Genomic DNA, 22664 nt, shown 5'->3' on the forward strand with positions numbered 1-22664 from the left:
GTGATTTAAAAGTTTTTAAAAAAATTATTTTTACAATTTTTTAAAACGATGTAACTGTTCTATTACTTTGAAAGTCCTGACCGGTAGTGTTGTTCGCGCGCATTATTGTCCGCTTGCTGACGTTAACCGAACCCACCAGGACCGTCCGTGACCGTCGCTGTCAGTGGACGGTTCCACGGTTCCTCTCCCCCATGGACGGAACCAGGAACCCACGCATCCCCCGCCAGCCTTAGCCGAGCTGCGAGGCCTCTCTCCGGACATGGACGAGCAGGCGGGCCCCGCGGTGCTCCTCGACTTGCCCGGCGGGGGCGGCGTCAAAGCGCCGCAGCCCGGCGACGGAGAGGCAGCCCGGGCTCAGTACAGCATCCCTGGCATCTTTCACTTCCTCCAGCACGAATGGGCCCGCTACGAGGTGGACCGGGCCCAGTGGGACGTCGAACGCTCCGAGCTGCAGGTACTGTTTACATTGCACGGAGTCTTGCTTGCGACACCAGACTTCACTGGGAAAAAAAAGCAGAGTGTTTTTTTTTTTTTGTCAGCTCACAGAAAAGCACATATTCTAAATACAGTATATCACCAGCAGCTCCGGTGGAGTGAAAATTAACCAACAAGGAATTCCACTCCCACTAAAGTCAATATTTAAATCAACATTTGTTCTTTAGTCATCATTCATTAATACTGCATGCGACGTCTTGGCGCCAAGAGTGACGCACAGCGTTCGTGAAAGATAAAATTAACTCATTGGCTGCCATTGGCGGCGAAAGACGTCCAATCAGTTGGAGCTGGGAGGGTTGGCAGTAGTGCTGCAACGATTAACTCGAGCAATTCGATAAGTAAAACGCTTCAAATCAAATTTTGCTGCTTCGAGAATTTGTTTAATTAGAGTGGCGTTGTAATGGTTTGTTTTGAAAGTGTTTGCATTTAGTTTTATTGATTTGCGTGGATACAATGCCCTCTGTAACGTATGACAGGTAGGATGCGTGCATAGAAGTATAACAAAAATGGGGACAGGCTTTCACTTTATGCACTTTTATTACCAAAAAAATATAAGGTGGAAAACACTCAGGTGACTTGAAGTTCCGCTCTCAGACCCCCAATCTGGCCAATTTTCAAAATTGGCCTATACGCATGTGTGGTACATAATTGGAAAGCTTAAAATCTCAATTATCTGGGGGAAGAAAAATTTTGAACAGGAGGGCATTTAAAAAAATAAAATAAAATAAACAGCAAAACCCTAACTGGAGGCGAGAGCACGCGAGAGCTGAATTAAAGACGCCACAATTTTAACGAGATATTATCGCATACCTACCTCTTTTTGATCCAAAAACTCCATGTTGCATGTATCACCGAGTGTCAAGACACAGCTGTGAATGGCCACAGCCGGATTTTGGGGGAATTTTAATGGTGAAACGTGGTAATATAACAAGGGTCGCGATGCAGAAATCGCAGACATCAAGGAGTGGTTAAGATCTTCATTTTCATATATTTACCCTTTTAAACTTTTTTTTTTTTTTTTCATTTTTCTTTGTTTGGATTGATTATTTATCATCTAAAATATTGGGGAAAATGCTACTGTAACGAAAAAATACAATTGAGCGATAGTTATGAGGTAGACATCCTTGACTTTTTTACAGACGCCATTTTTTTCATCGTGACGTAATTTGTTTAAAAGTTTAAAATATGTGAGTGAATAATTTTTTTAAAGTCGATTTTCTTTTTAAACTAAGTATTAGACATCAATTAATGATTCTAAGCTAAAAATGACATTATGAATAATAAATATAATTAATTACCTTTGTTTCATGGCTGGGTTGAAACAAAAGCAGTTGCGCGACGTCTGTAAACGGGGGTTTCCAGGGTAAAACGGACAAATTAAAAATAGTTCGGGGGCTTATTGCGCCATGAATCTGCTATGGCAGTATGTAGACACATTGTTCTATCAAACACAACAGTTCTTTTGGATTAAAATACAGCAGTTTATTTTAAAGAGGGGTGCAAGAGCAGAAACTGCTTTTTCAGCCTTGTCTGTGTTTTCCGCCATATACAGTATACCCACCTTTGACCTCTCCCCAGATAGCAAACCGATATTGAAAAGATGTTGGATCAACATTCTGCTGTCGATCTTATATCGTTGAATCAACGTCACTTTTGTACCCTCAATTAATGTTGTTTCAACGTTGAAATCCTTACAAAACGTAAACGTCATTTCGATTATTAATAGTATTGTAAACCAAAATGCCCGCTCATCCATTAATTAATGCCTTTTAATCATATTTCCCGGTCAATCATAAGTCAACTATTTGTCAACATTAGTTCATCAATTATAAAACAATGTTAACCCAACCATCGCCTGACATACCATAGAACAACGTTGTTTCAACGTCACTTGACGTAGAAAATTTTGAAGTCAACCATACTGATGATTTTGATGGAAAATCAACGTTTATTCATTGTCGGTCTGCTATCTAGGTCGTTACTTGGGAGATCAATGTTCCGTGCACACGCGATGGCAGATGAACTCCAACAAAAAGTAAGCAGTAACAGAAGAAGAACCAATTCAACATGAATAAAGCAGCGCCACCGCGTGGTGGATGTTGCAAACAACACCATTTACAGAGGTGACTGCTATACCTCTAGTAGCAACAATGAATATGACTTAACATGGCTGAATCCAGCTGCTCCCTGTTAAGACCAACATAAGCTAAGTTTTTGGATGAGGTAATATGTTTTTATATGCATTCATAATTTACTTTATAGATATATCAAGCAGTTTTTTGTGGGAATTTGTTTGAATGATTTGTCAAGAGCATTGTAAAAACAAAAAGTTGGCATTTTATAGCATTTAAGCTAGCGGACTTTTGTCATGCAAGTTAGCCAATTTTTCTTTTGTTGTACTTAGATCCTCATTTATTTATTTATTTATTTTTATATGCCGTGTGAGGCTAAGCTCAGGTATTTTAATTTTATTTTTAAACACATTTATTTCTACTGTGAAATCAAGGTGCAATTCAGCATAGTTTGAAGAAACACTCAGGAATTTTATTTCGTATTTGTATTTAATGCTCCTTTGAAAGTGCAATCTTAGCAAGCCTTTGTTTTACATCTCCTAAAAAATTTTCCTGCAACGCATTAAATATTCCTAATCTGATAACTCGATTATTCAAAGCAACTACTTGAGAGATTGATTACTTAAACAATCGATAGCTGCAGCCCTAGTTGGTAGCAAATTAACAAACATTCGCCATGAGCTCTTCCACTTCAGATGGGTTGAACGTCTACAACTGTCAAACCAATTTAAATTCATAGCAGAAGGATGGAAAGAGCCACATTATCGGACTTCTTTCACCGTCAGTATGGCACTGATAAAGTTTAATGAGAAAAAAAAAGCTGCTTTGGCGCTCCACAATACCAAAGGAAGATTTACACTTTTGAATATCCACTCTCCACGCTTTTTTTGTGAGATGGTTCGGTCGATTTAATTTAAGTATGTTTGTAAACATTAAACATTTCAAGGTGGGTTTGGCGTTATGCCATTAAAGTTGTTGCATGAGGAATGCACCCAGTGCACGTATACACACTGCACACAAGTTAGTGAAAAAAAAAAAAGAATAAAAAAAAAAAATTCATGCTCTTGAGAAGCTTCAATAGTGCTCCCAAAGTGGAGTTCTTGATCAAACGTGCAGCTGCTCCCAGAATAAATATGGTGCTGGAAATTGGGTCGTCGTCATATCTATCAACATAATGCAAAAAAAGAGAAAAAGAAATCAACCATCAAGTGATGACTTTTAATGAAAAAAACAACACATCAGTCATTAACTCATTGGCTGCCATTGACGGCGTGAGATGTCTAAACCATTTTGCCTAGGAGAGACTAGCAGCGAATAATTCTTGCCAGCCCTCCCAGTCAAAATGGATTAGATGTTTACTGCTGTCAATGGCACTGAAAGTTTTAGCTAATTGGACGTCTCTTGTTTTCAATGACACGCAATGAGTCAAGCTCCCGCTGGAAAAAAATAACAAAATGCAGACTTGATTTAGTCAAAAGTCTATGAATTGTAGCAAAATACCATAATTATTTCCCTTGAAATAACATTAGGGAGGAAAGAATTCGCCCAAACCCCCGCCCCCCAAGCCGCAGAAACAGCGCCAGCCGAACGAAATGCTGTTCCGCTGGCACCGCTCCCGGAAGCCAATTGGTGGGGGGGGCCAAGATTCCGCGCGTTCACTCCCGTTTTAACCGTTTGTACTGACTCCATATTAAAAAAGTTTAAAGAAGGCTCACCGAAAACAGGTTGACAATTTATTCGTCGACAATGGTCAAAACCAAGGCAAAAAACAGACGATGGAGAGGCAGTGTCGGATCCAAGGTGATTACCGTGTTATCTAAATGTTCAGTTCTTTTTGAAAGCTGCAGTAGAGTGGGCCGGGCTGAAGGCGTGGCTGGGTGTTGTCTTGAGATCAACCCTCTGTGGCAGGTCAGGTTCGTGCATCATCTTTTGTGGCTGGGACGTGGTTGCCACGGCAACCGACACAGGTCTTGACGTCCAAGGTGCCCGTTCTATCAACTTGTTATCCTGGTTGGGCGATACTACTTGTTTTAGGACAGAGCACCCTGCTCTTTGTCCTGGAGTGCCCGGGAGAACTGATTGCAAGAGTTGGTGCGTCAATCTTGCTCATGACGCGTTGGGCTTCTGTGATAAGATGGCGTTGTGTATCTTCTCTTCTGTTTCCTTTCATTAAACTATGGTGTAAGTGCTATTTATTTTATATTAGGTGTGTTTGAGTAATATAAATAGTCCTACAGTAAATATGAGAAATGATACTATTCCCTGATTGATTATGTTACGTGTGTTAGAGTAATGCAAACAGTTATATGGTGTATGCGAGAAAGGTAACTATTCCTTTCATGGATTAAAACCTCCCTTTTCAAGCAGGAAATTAGGTCGTTACAAAGGTGATTTTCCCTGACCACAAGAAATGGAGAAAATACAGAAATCAGATGAGTCCCGAACAGGGAAATTAAATATATAAATAACAGATCATTCTAACTTCTAATGTGTAATACATCTTCTTTTTTTCACAAAATATAATGAAATATTGTGGGTGTGTATTAAACATTGGTTCAAGGAAAATGCTCTGAAATTGTCACACTATACCAGAACATTAGGATTGTGATAAAGATGCACTTTTATTCCATTAAGTTATGTCATTTGTAATGTTGAATACATTCTTGGTGTCGTCAGGCTCAGATCGCATTCCTGCAGGGAGAGCGCCGAGGTCAGGAGAACCTGAAGAAAGACCTGGTGAGACGCATCAAGATGCTGGAGTACGCACTCAAACAAGAAAGGTCGGCACACACATACACTAATACCCTCTTCACAGGGTATTGGTGGAGGTCACTCAATGCTGTAGCTTGTGTTCCCACAAAATTTCAATTTTTCTTTGGTGTTAGTTTCATTTAATCAATCTCCTTCCATTCCTTACCTTTGGAATCAATTAAAATTCTCCCAGAACAGTGATTTTTAGTTTTTAAAAAAATTTTTTTTAAAGAACAAATGGTATTCATTAAGGAATGAAATTCTTTCTTTCAAACAAAACTGACCTTTTGTTTAAAAAATTAAGTGGTATTACTTTTGACAACGAAGTTTTCTTTTTCAGTAGAAAATGGGTCATTATATGAAAGTTTTGAAAATCACTTGTTAAAATATCACTTTCTTATAACATATTATTTGTAAATTACCTTGCAAGATGTGACTTTATTACCTGATTATGACTTTTTAACATGACCTAAGACGCTTTTCTTCATGTAAAGATCAATATTTTTTGGAAGGGTTGGGGTGCAACATTATTCCTCTGCTTTTATGACTTTTTATCACAACAAATACTTAAAAAAAAATACACTGCTGGGCTGTAAAAAGCCGCTCATGTTGTTGTTTGGGGTGTGCACACTATTATTTTTTAAATATCTTTTTCTCATATCTCTATAGCCGTCTCAGTTTTTTTATTTGTGACGAATCACGATAAACTTTGGTATGTATATTTTAGGGATTTATACGCATCGATCGTCAGAGCCTGATTTTTCATTTTTATTTGTGTCAAGGCTGATCTTTTTTGGGGACTCAATGTTGCCTGTAAGTTAAGAGTGAGCCAGTTTTGAGTCGTGCAAAACTACCAAGAGGTGAACTTTTAAATTTTGATCAGTTACTACAAAGAAAATGAAAAAGAAAAATAACCCCAACATTACGAGCCAATTTTAAGGGTTCACGTGAAGGTTAGTTGTATTTATTTGGCATTTATGACTATGAAGGGGTTCCTGAGAACATTTCTTTTGAGACCCAAAAAGTTAGAGGACCCCTAGTACACTCGACATTCTGCAGCTAATTAGAACAGCATTCTAGATGATCAAAGAGAATTTGATCCTCTTACAGAGTTAAATAATCTAAACACGTTTGATTGACAGATGTGGCGTCTGCTCACTGGGCCAACAAATAAAGGATTGTGGGAAGAAAATAGGCGCACCAACTCTAACCTTATCATTGAGTTGGCAACCTGTGTCTCAGGGTCATGCCCCCCCCCCCCAAAAAAAGGAAACTTCATATAAATAATATATAATATCGATTTAAAAAAAAATGTAAATACACCTTAGACACGTCATGCGATTATTTTATTTTGTTACTAATAAAAACTTAAAATGTTTTCAAATTATCCGATTATTATTATTTTTTTTACTAATAAAAACAAATGTACAAATGATGTACTGCCGTCTACTGGTCACCAGTCGAATTACACCCAAAATAAAATAGGGGAAAAATATGGCATAACAAGAACTGCAAAGAAATTCTGCAATATAGCGGAACTGTGAAACCGGAAACTGTGATGCAAAGTAGATTACTGAAGTAATAATTACAACTGCAACTAGCATTTAAGATAAGAAGTGGCTAATAGTCTGATGTATATTTTTTTGTTTTTGATCTAACTACCCTGAATTCGTTTTGACCGTGTAAATATTTCTGATCAAACTTGGGCCTCAAAGCACTGAACTGAACAAAAATGACAATGGTGATCATTGCAAAATGTCATAATTCTACATGTGTTTGTGTGTAGATCCAAACATCACAAGCTAAAGTATGGCACAGAGTTGATCCAAGGAGACGTCAAAGTACCCAGTTATGATTCAGGTGACAAAGGCACATTCGCAGGCACACACAAAAACACATTCATACTAACACAAAGACACACACACGCATATACAAACATAGAAACATATTCACACATACACCCAGACCTACATGCCTTTTTCCGTATGATTCCAGCAGGCTCAATTAAAATGTCCTCCAACTCAAGCATATGACGTGTGGACACATCTGGAGCAACAAAGAGGAGAAGGAGGTCATTTTCATCATCACAAACACTAACATTTTTAATGCTTGTGTTTGTGTGTGTCAGATGAAGCCAGTGAAGTGGATATGCACACTCTTTCAAACAGCAGTCATCAACTGAGCTGGAAACAAGGACAACTGCTTCTCACACAGTCAGTAAACGCGCACACACACGCTCTCAACCGAGATAATTTACATAATTCCCTCCCTTATATGAACATTACAATAAGCATATATATATATATATACATATACAGGTAGTCCCCGGGTTAGGAACAAGGTCCGTTCCTATGCTGGCGACGTTACCCGAATTTCCGTGTAAAGCGGAATTAACTCTTTCAATACCCCTAAATACCACCCAAATCTCAAAATAACTATCCAGACACATGTAATATAGTACGACTTTGTACCGTCTTTGCCAAGATGTTCATCAAAGTCCTAGCTAGACAGCGAGCTAAGCGCCGAAATGATGATGTCAGACGTCCGTGTGGTTTCCTGACTTTATTCAGCTGCTCATGACATCAACACTTGCAGAATGAAACTAAAATGCAAATGGAATTAAATCATTTTCATCTGCAATAACAGCATTTCAAATTTGTGTTTATAACTAGCTGCTGATACAGCATTTACAATCCACACAAACGAATAGCATGTATCAGTTAGCATCCACACATCATCAAAAACAATGACATAAACTCGCCCCAAGTATTCGACCAATTGAAATAAATTGAAAACGCACAATAAACAGTACAAAAGGTGTTACAGTGGGGCAAATAAGTATATAGTCAACCAACAATTGTGCAAGTTCTCCTACTTGAAAAGATTAGAGAGGCCTGTAATTGTCAACATGGGTAAACCTCAACCATGAGAGACAGAATGTGGAAAAAAAAACAGAAAATCACATTGTTCAATTTTTAAAGAATTTATTTCCAAATTAGAGTGGAAAATAAGTATTTGGTCACCTACAAACATGCAAAATTTCTGGCTGTCAAAGAGGTCTAACTTCTTCTAACAAGGTCTTACGAGGCTCCACTCGTTACCTGTATTAATGGCACCTGTTTTAACTCATTATCGGTATAAAAGACACCTGTCCACAAACTCAGTCAGTCACACTCCAAACTCCACTATGGCCAAGACCAAAGAGCTGTCAAAGGACACCAGAGACAAAATTGTAGACCTGCACCAGGCTGGGAAGACTGAATCTGCAATAGGTGAAATGCTTGGTGTAAAGAAATCAACTGTGGGAGCAATTATTAGACAATGGAAGACATTCAAGACCACTGATAATCTCCCTCGATCTGGGGCTCCATGCAAGATCTCACTCCAGTGAGTCAAAAGGATAACAAGAACGGTGAGCAAAAATCCCAGAACCACACGGAGGTACCTAGTGAATGACCTACAGAGAGCTGGGACCACAGTAACAAAGGCTACTATTAGTAAGTAACACAATGCGCCGCCAAGGACTCAAATCCTGCACTGCCAGACGTGTCCCCCTGCTGAAGAAAGTACACATCCAGGCCCGTCTGCGGTTCGCTAGAGAGCATTTGGATGATCCAGAAGAGGACTGGGAGAATGTGTTATGGTCAGATGAAACCAAAATAGAACTTTTTGGTAGAAACACAGGTTCTCGTGTTTGGAGGAGAAAGAATACTGAATTGCACCCGAAGAACATCATAGCCACTGTGAAGCATGGGGGTGGAAACATCATGCTTTGAGGCTGTTTTTCTGCAAAGGGACCGGGACGACTGATCTGTGTAAAGGAAAGAATGGATGGTGCCATGTATCGAGAGATTTTGAGTGAAAATCTCCTTCCATCATCAAGCGCATTGAAGATGAGACGTGGCTGGGTCTTTCAGCATGACAATGATCCCAAACACACAGCCAGGGCGACAAAGGAGCGGCTTCGTAAGAAGCATTTCAAGGTCCTGGAGTGGCATAGCCAGTCTCCAGATCTCAACCCCATAGAAAATCTGTGGAGGGAGTTGAAAGTCTGTGGTGCCCAACGACAGCCCCAAAACATCGCTGCTCTAGAGGAGATCTGCATTGATGAATGGGCCAAAATACCAGCAACAGTGTGTGAAAAGCTGTAAAGAGTTACAGAAAACCTTTTGCCTCAGCTATTGCCAACAAAGGGTACATAACAAAGTATTGAGATGAACTTTTGGTATTGACCAAATACTTATTTTCCACCATGATTTGCAAATAAAAATTCTTTAAAAATCAAACACTGTGATTTTCTGTTTTTTCCCCTCCACATTCTGTCTCTCATGGTTGAGGTTTACCCATGTTGACAATTACAGGCCTCCACCGCTGGACTGGCCATCGGGCATACCGGGCATTTGCCCGGTGGGCCGATGGCGATTTTGGGCCGGTCCTGAATTTTTTATTTTTTTTTTCCTAAGGGCATTAATCACATTGGTACACAAAACTGGTAGATCGGCCCATCAGTCAAGATTGGTTATGGGCTGGACCAATTACAAACGAGGGCCGATGCCCCCTCCCTCTTGATCAGAGGTATCAGATATACATTAATCAGACATACAGAGAGAGGAGATAAACAAAATGGATAACTACAAGAAAAGGAAAGGAGGCGCGGAAAAAATTAGAGATAGAAAGAGACAAGCCCTTCATGCGGATGCCGCTAAATGTGTTAAAATAACACAGATGTTTGCCGGTGGCGGAGCTTCCTCTTCAGCGACAGCAGCAACCGCAGGTTACAATGGCGGGGGTGGCCGTCAGGTGGATGAGGGGAAGGGGAGGCAGGAGGAGAGACCCGCGGCCGCCGGCGGTCCGAGTGGAGGGGAATCTGAACTTCAGGTAAGAAGTGTTGAACTGCAGTCTATCTGGTTCAGATATGAATTAAGCGTGGGTGTAGTTTATTTTCATTGCGCTCGCTAACTCTTAACACCGCCAGTAGTTATAATTAGGCCGTTAAGCAATTTAGCTAGCTGTGCATGCAAACTAACATGATGGGGTTTCTCTAATGCTGGACGGTTTCTATGATGCTATTCTAGTTGTAATTATGTTAGTGCTTAATTAACTTTATTTTATTAATTTAGTTAGTTAAGTATTATCTCTATTTGTTAGGTAGTTAAAAACTTTATAAGGTCGAGCGGACGCGAGCACATAACTTTTTTTTGGCAAGACAACACAGGCAAGATCTAGCCTGGTAGTTTCCATTCAAACTTATGATAAGTCGATCACTCCATACTTTGTTCATTGTTTGTTCAGGAGTTTGCCCTAAGTAAGTACTATATGGAGTATATAATGCAACTACTTTCCCAGATTTTTCTAGAAACCAGTACTGTGATCATACCAGTCCATAAAGTGTTATTCTTTATCACTTATCTTCCTCTGTCTCCTTTCACTTTTTAAAGGTCTCTGTGTTTGAGGGCCTATTCTGTGGATATATTTATTTGCACTTTTATTGATGGAGTAAATAAATAGTCTATGAAAAAATCACTAAATCTGTCATTTATTCATTTTAATATATTCATCAATGATCATGTCTCACCTCTATTCCGTATTAATCCCTGTCCTAATTTCAGGATCCCATCATACGTTGTACATTGTTCAGGAGGTTAACTAGACCATGCAGCCTTTTGATATCTGCTAACTACTCTATAGAATATTGGGACAGGAAGGATGGTGTATGTTTAAGTTTATGTTTAAGTATATATACACCAACAAGACAGTGTGAAAGCATTGTCACAAGAAAGTTGGTTTTCATTTATAGGCTTAATTGTCTTTCCATCAATACCTGGTGGGCCGGTCTCGGCTCAAAATGCCCGGGCCGATTTTTTGTCCCAGTCCAGCCCTGCAGGCCTCTCTAATATTTTCAAGTGGGAGAACTTGCACAATTAGTGGTGGACTAAATACTTATTTGCCCCACTGTATATACAGGTGTTGCCTCTGTGGATGCCTTACAGCAAGCAACAAATGTGTATTTCTTTCCCTTCTCTCTCACTCGGCTGCAGGAATTTTTCGTGAGTACCCGTGCGTTCCTCATCGTTTGTACAGAATTTATTAAGTACTTATTTGGCCCACTGTACATGCACTCTCACTACTCGCGTGTGGAAGTACTACCAAAATAACAGCATGCATCACAAAACAAAAGTCAACATTATTAAAAAGTAGGGCTGTCAAAATTATCGCGTTAACGCGCGGTAATTAAAGTTAATTAATTTTTTAAATGAATCACGTTAAAATATTTGACGCAATTAACGCTCATGCCCCGCTCAAACAGATTAAAATGACAGCACAGTGCAAAGTTACTTGTTACTTGTGTTTTTTGGAGTTTTGTCGCCCTCTGCTGGCGCTTGAGTGGACTGATTTTATGGGCTTAAGCACCCATGAGCATTGTGTAATTATTGACTTAAACAATGGCGGGCTACTAGTTTATTTTTTGATTGAAAATTTAACAAATTTTATTAAAACGAAAACATTAAGAGGGGTTTTAATATAAAATTTCTATAACTTGTACTAACATTTATCTTTTAAGAACTACAAGTCTTTCTATCCATGGATCGCTTTAACAGAATGTTAATAATGTTAATGCCATCTTGTTGATTTATTATTATAATAAACGAATACAGTACTTATGTTGAATGTATGTATCCATCTTGTGTCTTATCTTTCCATTCCAACAATAATTTACAGAAACATATGGCATATTTTATAGATGGTTTGAATTGCGATTAATTACGATTAATTACAATTAATTAATTTTTAAGCTGTAATTAACTCGATTAAAATTTTTAATCGTTTGACAGCCCTATTAAAAAGAAGAAAAAAAAACAAAATAGCGGATGAGACTCAGGCGTCATAAAGTCAAAATCATGTAAGTCGGGTACCTCGTAACCCGGGGACTACCTGTATCCCGTAATTTTTGGACTATAAGACGCTACTTTCCTCTTTCATTTTGAATCTTGCGGCTTATAGTCCAGTGCGGTTTAATTGTGTATTTATTTCGGTTCATTAGGTAACACTTCATTTGAAATCGGCGTCATAAGACGTCATAATTATGACATGACACTTTCATGGGCATGCTTATGACAGATGTCATTAAGTGTCATCCGTCAAATTATGTCGCTAACTCCATTTATGTCCAGCTCGGATCTTTTACATCCATTGAAAAGTGAGATAATATGCCGGATAATACTAAATGACATCTGTTATAAGCATTCATTAATCCTCATGACAGTGTCATGTCATAATTATGATTGTGTAATGACAGTCTTATGGCACCACTGTCAAATAAAGTGTTACAAAATACCATAACTAGCAATTAATGAAAGAACTGGAACAATAACTAAGAAATAATTAGCACAGAACATGAATTTTGTCTGATATTTCCATCTGTAGCATGCTGTATGCATGCTAGGAGGCATGTTGGATGACAACAGTGTTGGATGACAACAGTGTTGACAGCAGGTTGACGCAGAGGTTGACAATCCCCCCCTCAAAGCTAAATGAAGCTTCTTGAGGCCATGAAGCTTTGCCGCCAATTGGTTCAAAGCTTCATGGTGGTTCATTTGGTCTTGTGACAGTCGTATGACGCCGCTGTCAAATAAAGTGCTACCGGTTAATATCTTTTGGTGTAAATGTCCCATAATACAGTGAGGATAGTCTAGTATATAGTATAGTATTATAATCTAGTGCAGTTTATCTATGAACAAATGTCGTTTTCGTGTCAAATTTGGTGGGTGCCGCCTTATAGTGGGAAAATTACAGTATGTATATTAGTATAGGCCAAAAGCTTGGACGCAACTTCTCATTTGTGCGTTTTTTTTTATTTTTGTGAATACCTACATTGTAGATTCTCACTTAATGTATCAAAACTATGACTGAAAGCATGTGGAATTATGCACTTAGCAAAAAAAAAAAGGTTAAATAACTGTAAACATGCTTTGTATTCCAGTTTCCTCAAAGTAGCCAACATGTTCTCTGATAAACTTTTTTTCACACTCTTGCTTCAAGAGGTAGTCACCTGAAAGTTTTCACTTCACAGGTATGCCTTATCGAAGATAATTTGTGGAATTTCTTGCTTAATCAATGGGGTTTGGGAGCATTATTTTTGCTGCGTGGACGGAGTTGTGTCCAAAAATTTGGCCTGTAATAGTTATGCTTTCAGTTTACAGTTTAGCAGTCAACAGGTATGAAATAGATATACAGTTATAGTTTTTCAAACATGATGTAGTTTTAATTAGCTGTTTTTTTTTCCGTTACGGTTTATTTTTTAGTTTTAGTTTTCATTATTTCGCTAGCTTAATATGTGTATAGTGGCATCCATTTTGTCTTATTTGATCTGACCAGTTGGGTAGGAATCATGTGCTGCCTTCCCCAAGGGAAAATCAAACACAGGCACACATCTGGGAATGCTTTAAAATTACGACCAAAATGTGTCATGTTGGTCCCCTTTAAGACACTTTCACACAAACAGTGTGTGAGTGAGTGTGTGTGAAAGGAGGATTGTGCGGTTGGCACAGAGGGTTGGACGGGCTGGTACTGGGGGGTCGGGTTGGTGGGCCTTGATGCGTGAACAAATGACACTTAAGTTAGTCGGTCACTTTCGAGCCACTTCTCGCCACTAAGGTCAGTCTGAAATTTTTACTTTTGACACACAATAAAGAGCAACATAAGAATGCTAATTCATAACAAGGTAGTGGAGAAAAATTATACAATAATGGCTGGCCATTGATTAGAATCTCACAAATGTACTGTTGGAAGCTCACATTGGAGGAAATAAATGTTGGAAGCTAATGTCAGAGGCTAACCATTTTTTTTCTTGGCTCTTTAGCGATTAAATTGAAAGCTATTTCAAAATTTATTGTTGGAAGATCATGTGAGAAAAAAAGTATCCATTGTGGAATCAAAAACATTCTAAAATGCCATTAAGTAAATAGTCATGGTTATACGCAAGGCATATGAAACAAGGATTAATGCTAAATTACAATTCAATTACAAATTAAACAATGAGTTGTATGTTGACCAAATTAACAGAGTTACTGTCTAAATTCACTTAATAGTGATTAAATGTGGATTTTTTTTTAGAGGCTGCGGCTAATACAATTTAGAAATGTAGATGAAAATAACTATTATAACTGAGTAATTGAAGGACAAATAAAAAAGTAATGCAATGATAAAGTTACTTCTCTTGAGCTTCCTTAATTCCATTCCATTATTTTTTGCAAAAAGAAAAAAAAAAGCCAATAAAATCGACCTGCCGATTAATCTACCAATAATCAGAGTTACAGCATAATGATGAGTACCGGTAGTCATATCGAGACAGCAACGCTATTTTTACTTTAGGTAGCAATAGCATATACATTTAATCATGTTTTGTATCACTATTCCCTTTGTTCTTTCTTTCTCTCTGGCCTTCCTAAATCCCCTTCTGTCCAGCTGCATTCTCTGAATAAACAGGACAATATAACCAACCACTATAGGAGTACACTAAACTCCTATGAGGCTCATTGCAACTGTTAAAGCCTTGAAAGACAGTGAGATTTAGCATTTTCTCTGTGTAGGCAGAACAGTTTAAAAAATATATAAATAATGATAAACTCAAAGATGCTTTCTCCCGAATGTGTCAGGTACCTACAGGAAGTTGGCTACACGGATGCCATCTTGGACGTGAAATCTCGGCGTGTACGTGCGTTGTTGGGACTTAGCGCCGATGCAGAGGACACAACAGAGAGGCGCGAATACGAAAGAGAACACGTGGTCAACAGTCCTCACGGCTCTGTGGCCAGGTATGATGGGCGGCTGCGGCGGAAGCGCAGTAATACTCTTAAAAGAGAATCTAACCCCAATATTTTTAAAGCAAGAATAAATTGCATACATGATTCTGGCATGATTGGCCTTAAGAATTACAAAGGATTTTGGGCGATATCCTTGCGCACTGAAATTGATGACAAAGTCTCATGTTTTGATAGCAGAACATTGTTGCTTAAAATTAGCTAATTTTGTATATTGCACATATTTTTTTGTAAATTATATTTCAGAATAAGCCTGAAATTGTAAATACTTGTCATGTTCTCACAAATTTTCACTCTATTGAGAGTAAAAATCGCGAAAAATAGCGGCCCCATAAGGTGAGTAGATGTGATGTTTAAAACATCCTGGAATAAATACTTTTTAAGCTTTAAGTAAAGAGCAACACATTTAGATATGAATACAGTGGTATGAAAAGGTATCTGAACCTTTTGGAACTTGTCACATTTCTGCATAAAATCACCATCAAATGTGATCTGATCTTTGTCAGAATCACACAGATGAAAATACAGTGTCTGCTTTAACTAAAACCACCCAAACATTTGTAGGTTTTCATATTTTAATGAGGTTATCATGCAAACATTGTTGCTCGTTTAGTGTTGGCAAAAAGACATACTTCACAGAAGTTTTGGCAAAATATTTTATGGACTGATGAAACCAAAGTAGAATTGTTTGGGAGTAACACACAACGTCATGTGTGGAGGAAAAATGAAACAGCTCACCAAAACCAACATTGAAGCATGGTGGAGGGAGCATCATGATTTGGGGCTGTTTTTCTGCCTCAGGGCCTGGACATCTTGCAGCCATTAATGGAAGAATGAATTCAAAAGTTTATCAGGATGTTTTGCAGGAAAACCTGAGGCCGTCTGTCAGACAGTTGAAGCTAATAAGAGGATGAATGCTGCAACAAGACAATGATCCAAAACACGGAAGTAAATCAACTTCAGAATGGTTTCAGAAGAACAAAATACACGTTCTGGAGTGGCCAAGTCAAAGTCCAGACTTGAACCCAATTGAGATGCTCTGGCATGACCTAAAGACAGGGATTCATGCCAGACATCCCAGGTATCTGACTGAACTACAGCAGTCTTGTAGAGAAGAATGGGCCAAGATTAGTCCTGATCGATGTGCCAGACTGATCTGCAGCTACAGGAAGCGTCTGGTTGAAGTTATTGAGCCAAGGGGTTGGGGCACAAAATATTAAATGTAATGGTTCAATTACTTATTTCTTTTACTTATATTTTTTCCCCTTTTGTAATTGTTTGCATACGATCCTCGTTAAAATATGAAAACCTATAAATGTTTGTGGGGTCTTAGTTAAAGCTGACACTGTTTTTCATCTGCGTGATTTTGGCAAAGATCAGATTAGATTTGATGGTGATTTTATGCAGAAATGTGAGGAATTCCAAAAGGTTCAGATACTTTTTCATACCACTGTAGCTTATAAATATCTACGTATATAAATATGTTGGGTCTAGTTCCTCTTTAATGCTCAAAACTTTTGAACCACACTACAATGTTAATGCATCACAATGTTGCTACCCAACAACATCATTATACATATGACTACTTTATTTCCAGCAGAGCTGACTCCTCCAGCTCCACTGCCATTTTGGAGGCCTTCAAGCTGATCGAGAACGCCGTCGCCAACTTCAGCGACGAGGAAGAGGACGACAACAGCAGCAGTGGCGAGGGGCGGGACACAGGAATCCTCGATGTAAAATACATACCACACACACACAAATGATTTTGTTTCAATCACCGCTCATATTCAGAAAATCTCTGCAGATGGTGAGGAGAAAGCAGTCACCTACGCCGCCATCAACGACCTCTGACCTGAGTGACGACCCAGACACCGAGGAGGCTCTCAAGGGTTTCGACTTCCTATCAAGCCATGAGGATAGTAGTCAATGGGGTGAGACCCACAACTGCTCCTAATATGACCTGTTACGGTTATCCTAACTGTCAGTTAGTAATATTTGGATATACTTGACATTTTGCTCAGAATATTATCCGTTACTAATAGTCACATAGTTTCCTAATTTTTTTCCTAATGGTCCCTGAAAGAGCAGGGTGATATGACAATACACTGTAATTTGTCAAAACCATATTCAATTTTGTATCATTAAATAACTTCCTCGTCACAATGCACAACTTTAATGATATATTATTAGATCAACTGTACGTGACAAGAGAGTGCTGATATTTCTTAAATTAATGATGCAGAGCTGTCATAAAAGCCAGAGGTGGTGCTACTAAATACAAGAGATGTGTTTTGATTGTTATTTCTTTGTTTGGTCCTCATGATTCCATATTTTTTTCCTCAGAATGGAGTTATTCCATATACTGTTTATTTCCCTGCACTTGCTCTATAAAAGTAACATTTACTGAACACCACAATGTTTTTTATTCATTTCTTTTAGTGTTTCTGAAGGCTAAAGAATTGCACTTTTGAACGAATTCATTGTTTTTTCAGGCTTTTTATTTGAGTTTGTTCTTCATGATAAAATGTCTGAGTGAGTGCTCTTCCGAGACTGGTGATTCCATACTTTTTGCTAGGGGTTGTATAAGGGAGTAATCCTTAGTTTAGGGCTGCAGCTATCGATTATTTTCATAGTCGATTCATCGATGAACTACAGTAGTTAGTTCGAATAATTGAGTAATCGGATGAGGAACATGAAAAATTAAAATACACCTGAGCTGAACCTCAAACAGTATTTAAAAAAAAAAAAAAAAAAAAAAAGAGGATCTATGTACAACAAAAGAACAAATAGCTTAAATGCTACAGAATGCTAATGTTTTTTTTTTTTTACAATGCTCTTAACAAAAGGTTCAAACACATATTCCCACAAAAAACGGCTAAATATATCTATAAACGAAATTACGAATGCATTAAAAAACATTAGCTCAAACAAAGACTTAGCTTATGTTGTTCTCAACAGGGAGCAGTTGGATTCAGCCATGTGAAATGAGTCAGAACAGTGGGCAGTGTATCCACCCTAATCAATAAAACTAAATGCAAACACTTTCAAGATAAACCATTACAACACCACTTTAATCAAATTAATTAATTAATTAATTAAACGAATACTCGAAGCAATACAATTTAATTCGAATATTTTTTTCTGATCAAATACTCGAGTTAATCAATTAATCGTTGCAGCACTACCTTAGTTCACTACATTTCTTATATTTTAATTACTTTAACAGTAAAAAAACATACGAGGATACTTCTCTCAACGCAGCTTCCTCCTCGAGTTTGAAAAATTCACACAGATTAATGTTATGCTAACTCTGATGCAGGTCAGACTTTCGGAGCAAAATTAGTGGTGTTTTCCCCACCTCTACAACATTGACGTATTTTTACATTACTTACAGTGGCTGCTGCTGGCGGAAAAAAACTTCTGATACCCATCGTCTTCGAAAGGGGCGAAGGAGGCGGCATGTTGTAAACGTGCATTTGAGAAAAAATGGACTGGCACATTCCGCAAGTGAAAAGGGGTCACTCTAAGTCTGAGTAAAATGAAAGCGCTGTAATTCACTAAATAATGGTCAGGTCAATCCTATCCTTACAACATATGGGAAGACAATCTAGACCTATATAACTGAAGCCATTATACAATGCAAATAAGGTTGCTTAAAAGTTGGTGGGGACAATTTCAGCATCCAGAAAAGTTGGTAGTGTTATGTCCCTACCGTCCCTATGCAAACCTACGCCCTTGGTTAGAACGTTGCGTGGGTTTGAGTTGATCGCAGTGAAAGCTGCCAGGACGCTCTTCCTGACCCGGCCCCTGACGGGAACCCGTGGCGCAGTGTATGCAGGAGCTGTCTCGTCAACTAATAGTGAAGTCTATGGGTCATGGTTTAGTACCATTGATGTGATCATTTGATCGCTGTCATCCCCTCCCAGTTCAAATGGATCGGACACCTTTCTATAGACCCTACTCACCAATGTCACAGAATGACGTGTCGCTGTATCCGGCCGCCATATTGTCCGTCAGTGTTTATCCGTATTCTCAATGGTTTCAATTTGTCGTGCAATTTATAGTGCAATTCATGGAAGCCCCGGTGCTTTCAGACGCTGTAAACTCATTGGATGCGTTGCATAAAAGGCGTTATGTGGAAAAGCTTCAGTCTATTCATTCGCCAGATCCATATTTGATGCCTAAATCGATATTTTTCGACCCGCTGTCTTCGCCCTCTCTGCCTGACATCTGCTACCCTGATATCTACAACTATCTTGTCCACACAAAATCAGCCTATTCTCACGAAAGTTTGAAAAACTTTAAGAGCAGCACTCTAAGCAACATGACCCCGTGTGACCCTTCCAATTTTCTAAAATGGCGACAATCAATAAAAAAAAAAAAAAAGTTGACTGCGATGGCCGACGCTTCAAGGATAGGTGGATATTGGACTATTTCTTCAATAAAACACGCAACAACTGTGCCTCATTTGCAAAGAGACAGTCGTTGTTTTCAAAGAGTTCGATGTGACGCAATATTACCAAACAAGACACGCTGACATGTACGACAACATTACAGGGAAGATACGCAGCGAGAAATTATAGCAACTTGAAGCTAGTTAATTTCACAGCAGCAGTATTTCGCAAGAGCCCGAGTGTCGAAAGAGAACGCCACAAAGACGAGATTGTTGAAATTATGAATTAAAAAAATTATAAAGCAAATGTGACACACAGAAGGGCTTGCTAAAATTTGTTTAAATATATTGTTCTATGTAAATCAGCCAAGGTAGCCCCCGCATTTTTACCACACCAAATCTGGCCCCCTTTGCAAAAGGTTTGGACACACCTGTTTAACTTCTTTCACTTGGTACCAGCTAAATATTATTCAAAAAATAATGATGGTGGAAGAAATAAGCATCTTGAATTTGAAACTGTATGTTGTCGGTGATTAGCCTCGCAATGATCTTAATTGTGGTTGTCAGCCCAAAACCCTCTAAATATATATTAAATGCATCTTACCAGATATAAAATGGCTACTATATAATCTGTAGTGATCGTTTGGTGCCCAGTTTTCTCGTTGAATTGCAGCAGTCCATCTCGCTCTCCTCTCCGGGTCTCTCGGAATACGGTAGAACTTCAAGTCTCGCCGTCTATCTTCTCTGTTATTGCAACCAACCGCCACACACGTCTTCACCATTTTGATTATTAATGTTAACGAGCAGAAAAACACGCCATAATAGGAGGAATTTACGTAGCGGTAATGCTTAAACCCGACAAGCTGACAGACAATATGGCGCGGAGGCGTGGCTGTGACGTCATGTGAGAAGGGTCTATATTATTTAATTGACAATACACTAAATCATGGACTATTGTTATCGTATTTGTAATTAAGAATGACCCATATCGTGATTAAAAAAAAAAAAATCCAAAACACCCAGCATTATTTCCTAATATTTTGCCTTGCTCATGATCTATTGACCAATTCCTAATATTTTGATCAAAACATAACATTTTGAATACTTTGTAACATTTGGATTTGACAATGTTAAAATAACTACGCTAGTATATTGTTTGTATTTATTATTTACGTTTGGTTCCATCTTGTAGGCAGGACTACTAAGCTAACTCAATGCTAGCATGTTGTTGCAGACAAGGAGACGGAGGTGGCATGGGATGTGGACGAGGGTGTGATCACACAGCTGAAGGAGGAGTATCGGCGGGAGCGCCGCAGCAAGAAGGGTGTCAAACGTTAGTTTTTCTTTCAGTGCTTCTTCTGTTGAAAGTTGTGCTTCAAAATGGATTCGGCAGCTACCGTGTTTTGTCTACAGGCCCAAACCGTTCTAAGCTCCAGGACATGCTGGCTAACTTGCGCGATGCCGAGGAGATTCCCGCCACGCAGTGCCCGGCAACGCCCCCGGCTCGGCCCGCCCCCGCCACCAGACTCAATGAGCACGAAGTGGATGGTAAGCAGTCGGCCAGTCATCTGTGGACTTTGCTGGCTGCTTGGCAAAACTTGTAACAGTTTTCTCCTCCCTGACTACGAAGTTATTATCACGTTTATGTACAACTTCTACCAACTAACCTTGATGACCTTAAACAAAAAATAACAATACTGATCAACTCATAATAAGGATCTTTGATCAATCTCAAACATTTTTATCGGACTTTTTAGTAAACTGTCATGATATGATTTAAAAATCCTGATGTAGGGACAAGGAAATATGAACGATTTTAGCCCTTTGTCCTTTAGCCGATGAACATTCGTATCTTTTCCACTGCAGAGGGCGCCGCCTTCCTGCCGTCACCTGGCAAGTCATTCATTTTGGGCCGTGTGGATGATGCGGTCGCTAGTGACTTGGGACTTGGAGAACTGGCTGGCCTGACGGTTGCTAATGAGGCTGATGGACTCACCTACCCGGTAACACCACCTTCACACGTGTTGCTTGATGTCCCACATGCATAATTATGTAGGATGTTCTGCTGATGACTAAATTGCATTACTTAAATTTAGCAGGCTTCTTGGCAGAGAAATGGCTTGAAATTCTTCAGTTGAGTCTATGTTCATATCACAAAGAAAGACGTTTGATTTTTCTTTTTTGTTTTGTCACCTAGTGGTTGTTAGGTGTCAGTATACTGTACAGTGCTGGCCAAAAGTATTGGCACCCCTGCAATTCTGCCAGGTAATGCTCAATTTCTTCCAGAAAATGTTTGCAATTACAAATGTTTTGGTATTAATATTTTCATTTATTTTGCTTACAATGAAAAAAAACACAAAAGAGAATGGAAAGAAAAATAAATCAATTTCATTTTACACAAAACTCCAAAAATGGGCCGGACAAAAGTATTGGCACCCTCAGCCTAATACTTGATAGCACAACCTTTAGACAAAATAGCTGCGAACAACCGCTTCCGGTATCCATCAATAAGTTTCTTACAATGCTCTGCTGGAATTTTAGACCGTTCTTGTTTGGCCAACTGCTCCAGGTGTCTGAGATTTGAAGGGTGCCTTCTCCAAACTGCCATTTTCCGATATCTCCACAGGTGTTCGATGGGATTCAGGTCTGGACTCATTGCTGGCCAAGTCTCCAGTGCTTTCTCTCAAACCATTTTCTAGTGCTTTTTGAAGTGTGTTTTGGGTCATTGTCCTGCTGGCAGACCCATGACCTCTGAGGGAGACCCAGCTTTCTCACACTGGGCCCTACATTATGCTGCAAACTTTGTTGGTAGTCTTCAGACTTCATAATGCCATGCACATGGCCAAACAGTCCAGTCCCAGAGGTAGCAAAGCAACCCCAAAACATCAGGGAACCTCCACCATATTTGGCTGTGTGGACCGTGTTCTTTTCTTTGAAGGCCTCGTTTTTTTCCCTGTAAACTATGCTGATGTCTTTTCCCAAAAAACTCTACTTTTGTCTCATCTGACCAGAGCACATTCTTCTAAAACGTTTTTGGCTTTCTCAGGTAAGTTTTGGCAAAATCCAACCTGGCTTTTTTATGTCTCTGGTCAGAAGCGGGGTCTTCCTAGGTATCCTACCATAGAGTTCCTT

The 22664-nt window shown here is 39.0% G+C and overlaps 1 protein-coding gene across 1 annotated transcript in view; it reads left to right on the forward strand.

Moving 5' to 3' along the window:
- Positions 1–126: 126 nt before the first annotated feature.
- LOC130920617 (striatin-like) overlaps positions 127–22664 on the forward strand; it is a 47535-nt gene continuing 24997 nt past the window's right edge. Inside the window, exons 1-10 of the mRNA XM_057843959.1 lie at positions 127–454; positions 5244–5347; positions 7105–7178; positions 7447–7531; positions 14975–15133; positions 16737–16872; positions 16944–17070; positions 20767–20865; positions 20946–21080; positions 21399–21535. Of these exons, the coding sequence (XP_057699942.1) occupies positions 260–454; positions 5244–5347; positions 7105–7178; positions 7447–7531; positions 14975–15133; positions 16737–16872; positions 16944–17070; positions 20767–20865; positions 20946–21080; positions 21399–21535 (1251 nt within the window). The 5' untranslated portion in view covers positions 127–259. The remainder of the gene's footprint in view (positions 455–5243; positions 5348–7104; positions 7179–7446; positions 7532–14974; positions 15134–16736; positions 16873–16943; positions 17071–20766; positions 20866–20945; positions 21081–21398; positions 21536–22664) is intronic.

Source organism: Corythoichthys intestinalis, chromosome 8 (assembly GCF_030265065.1).
Source record: "Corythoichthys intestinalis isolate RoL2023-P3 chromosome 8, ASM3026506v1, whole genome shotgun sequence".
NCBI classification, from domain to species: Eukaryota; Metazoa; Chordata; class Actinopteri; order Syngnathiformes; family Syngnathidae; genus Corythoichthys; species Corythoichthys intestinalis.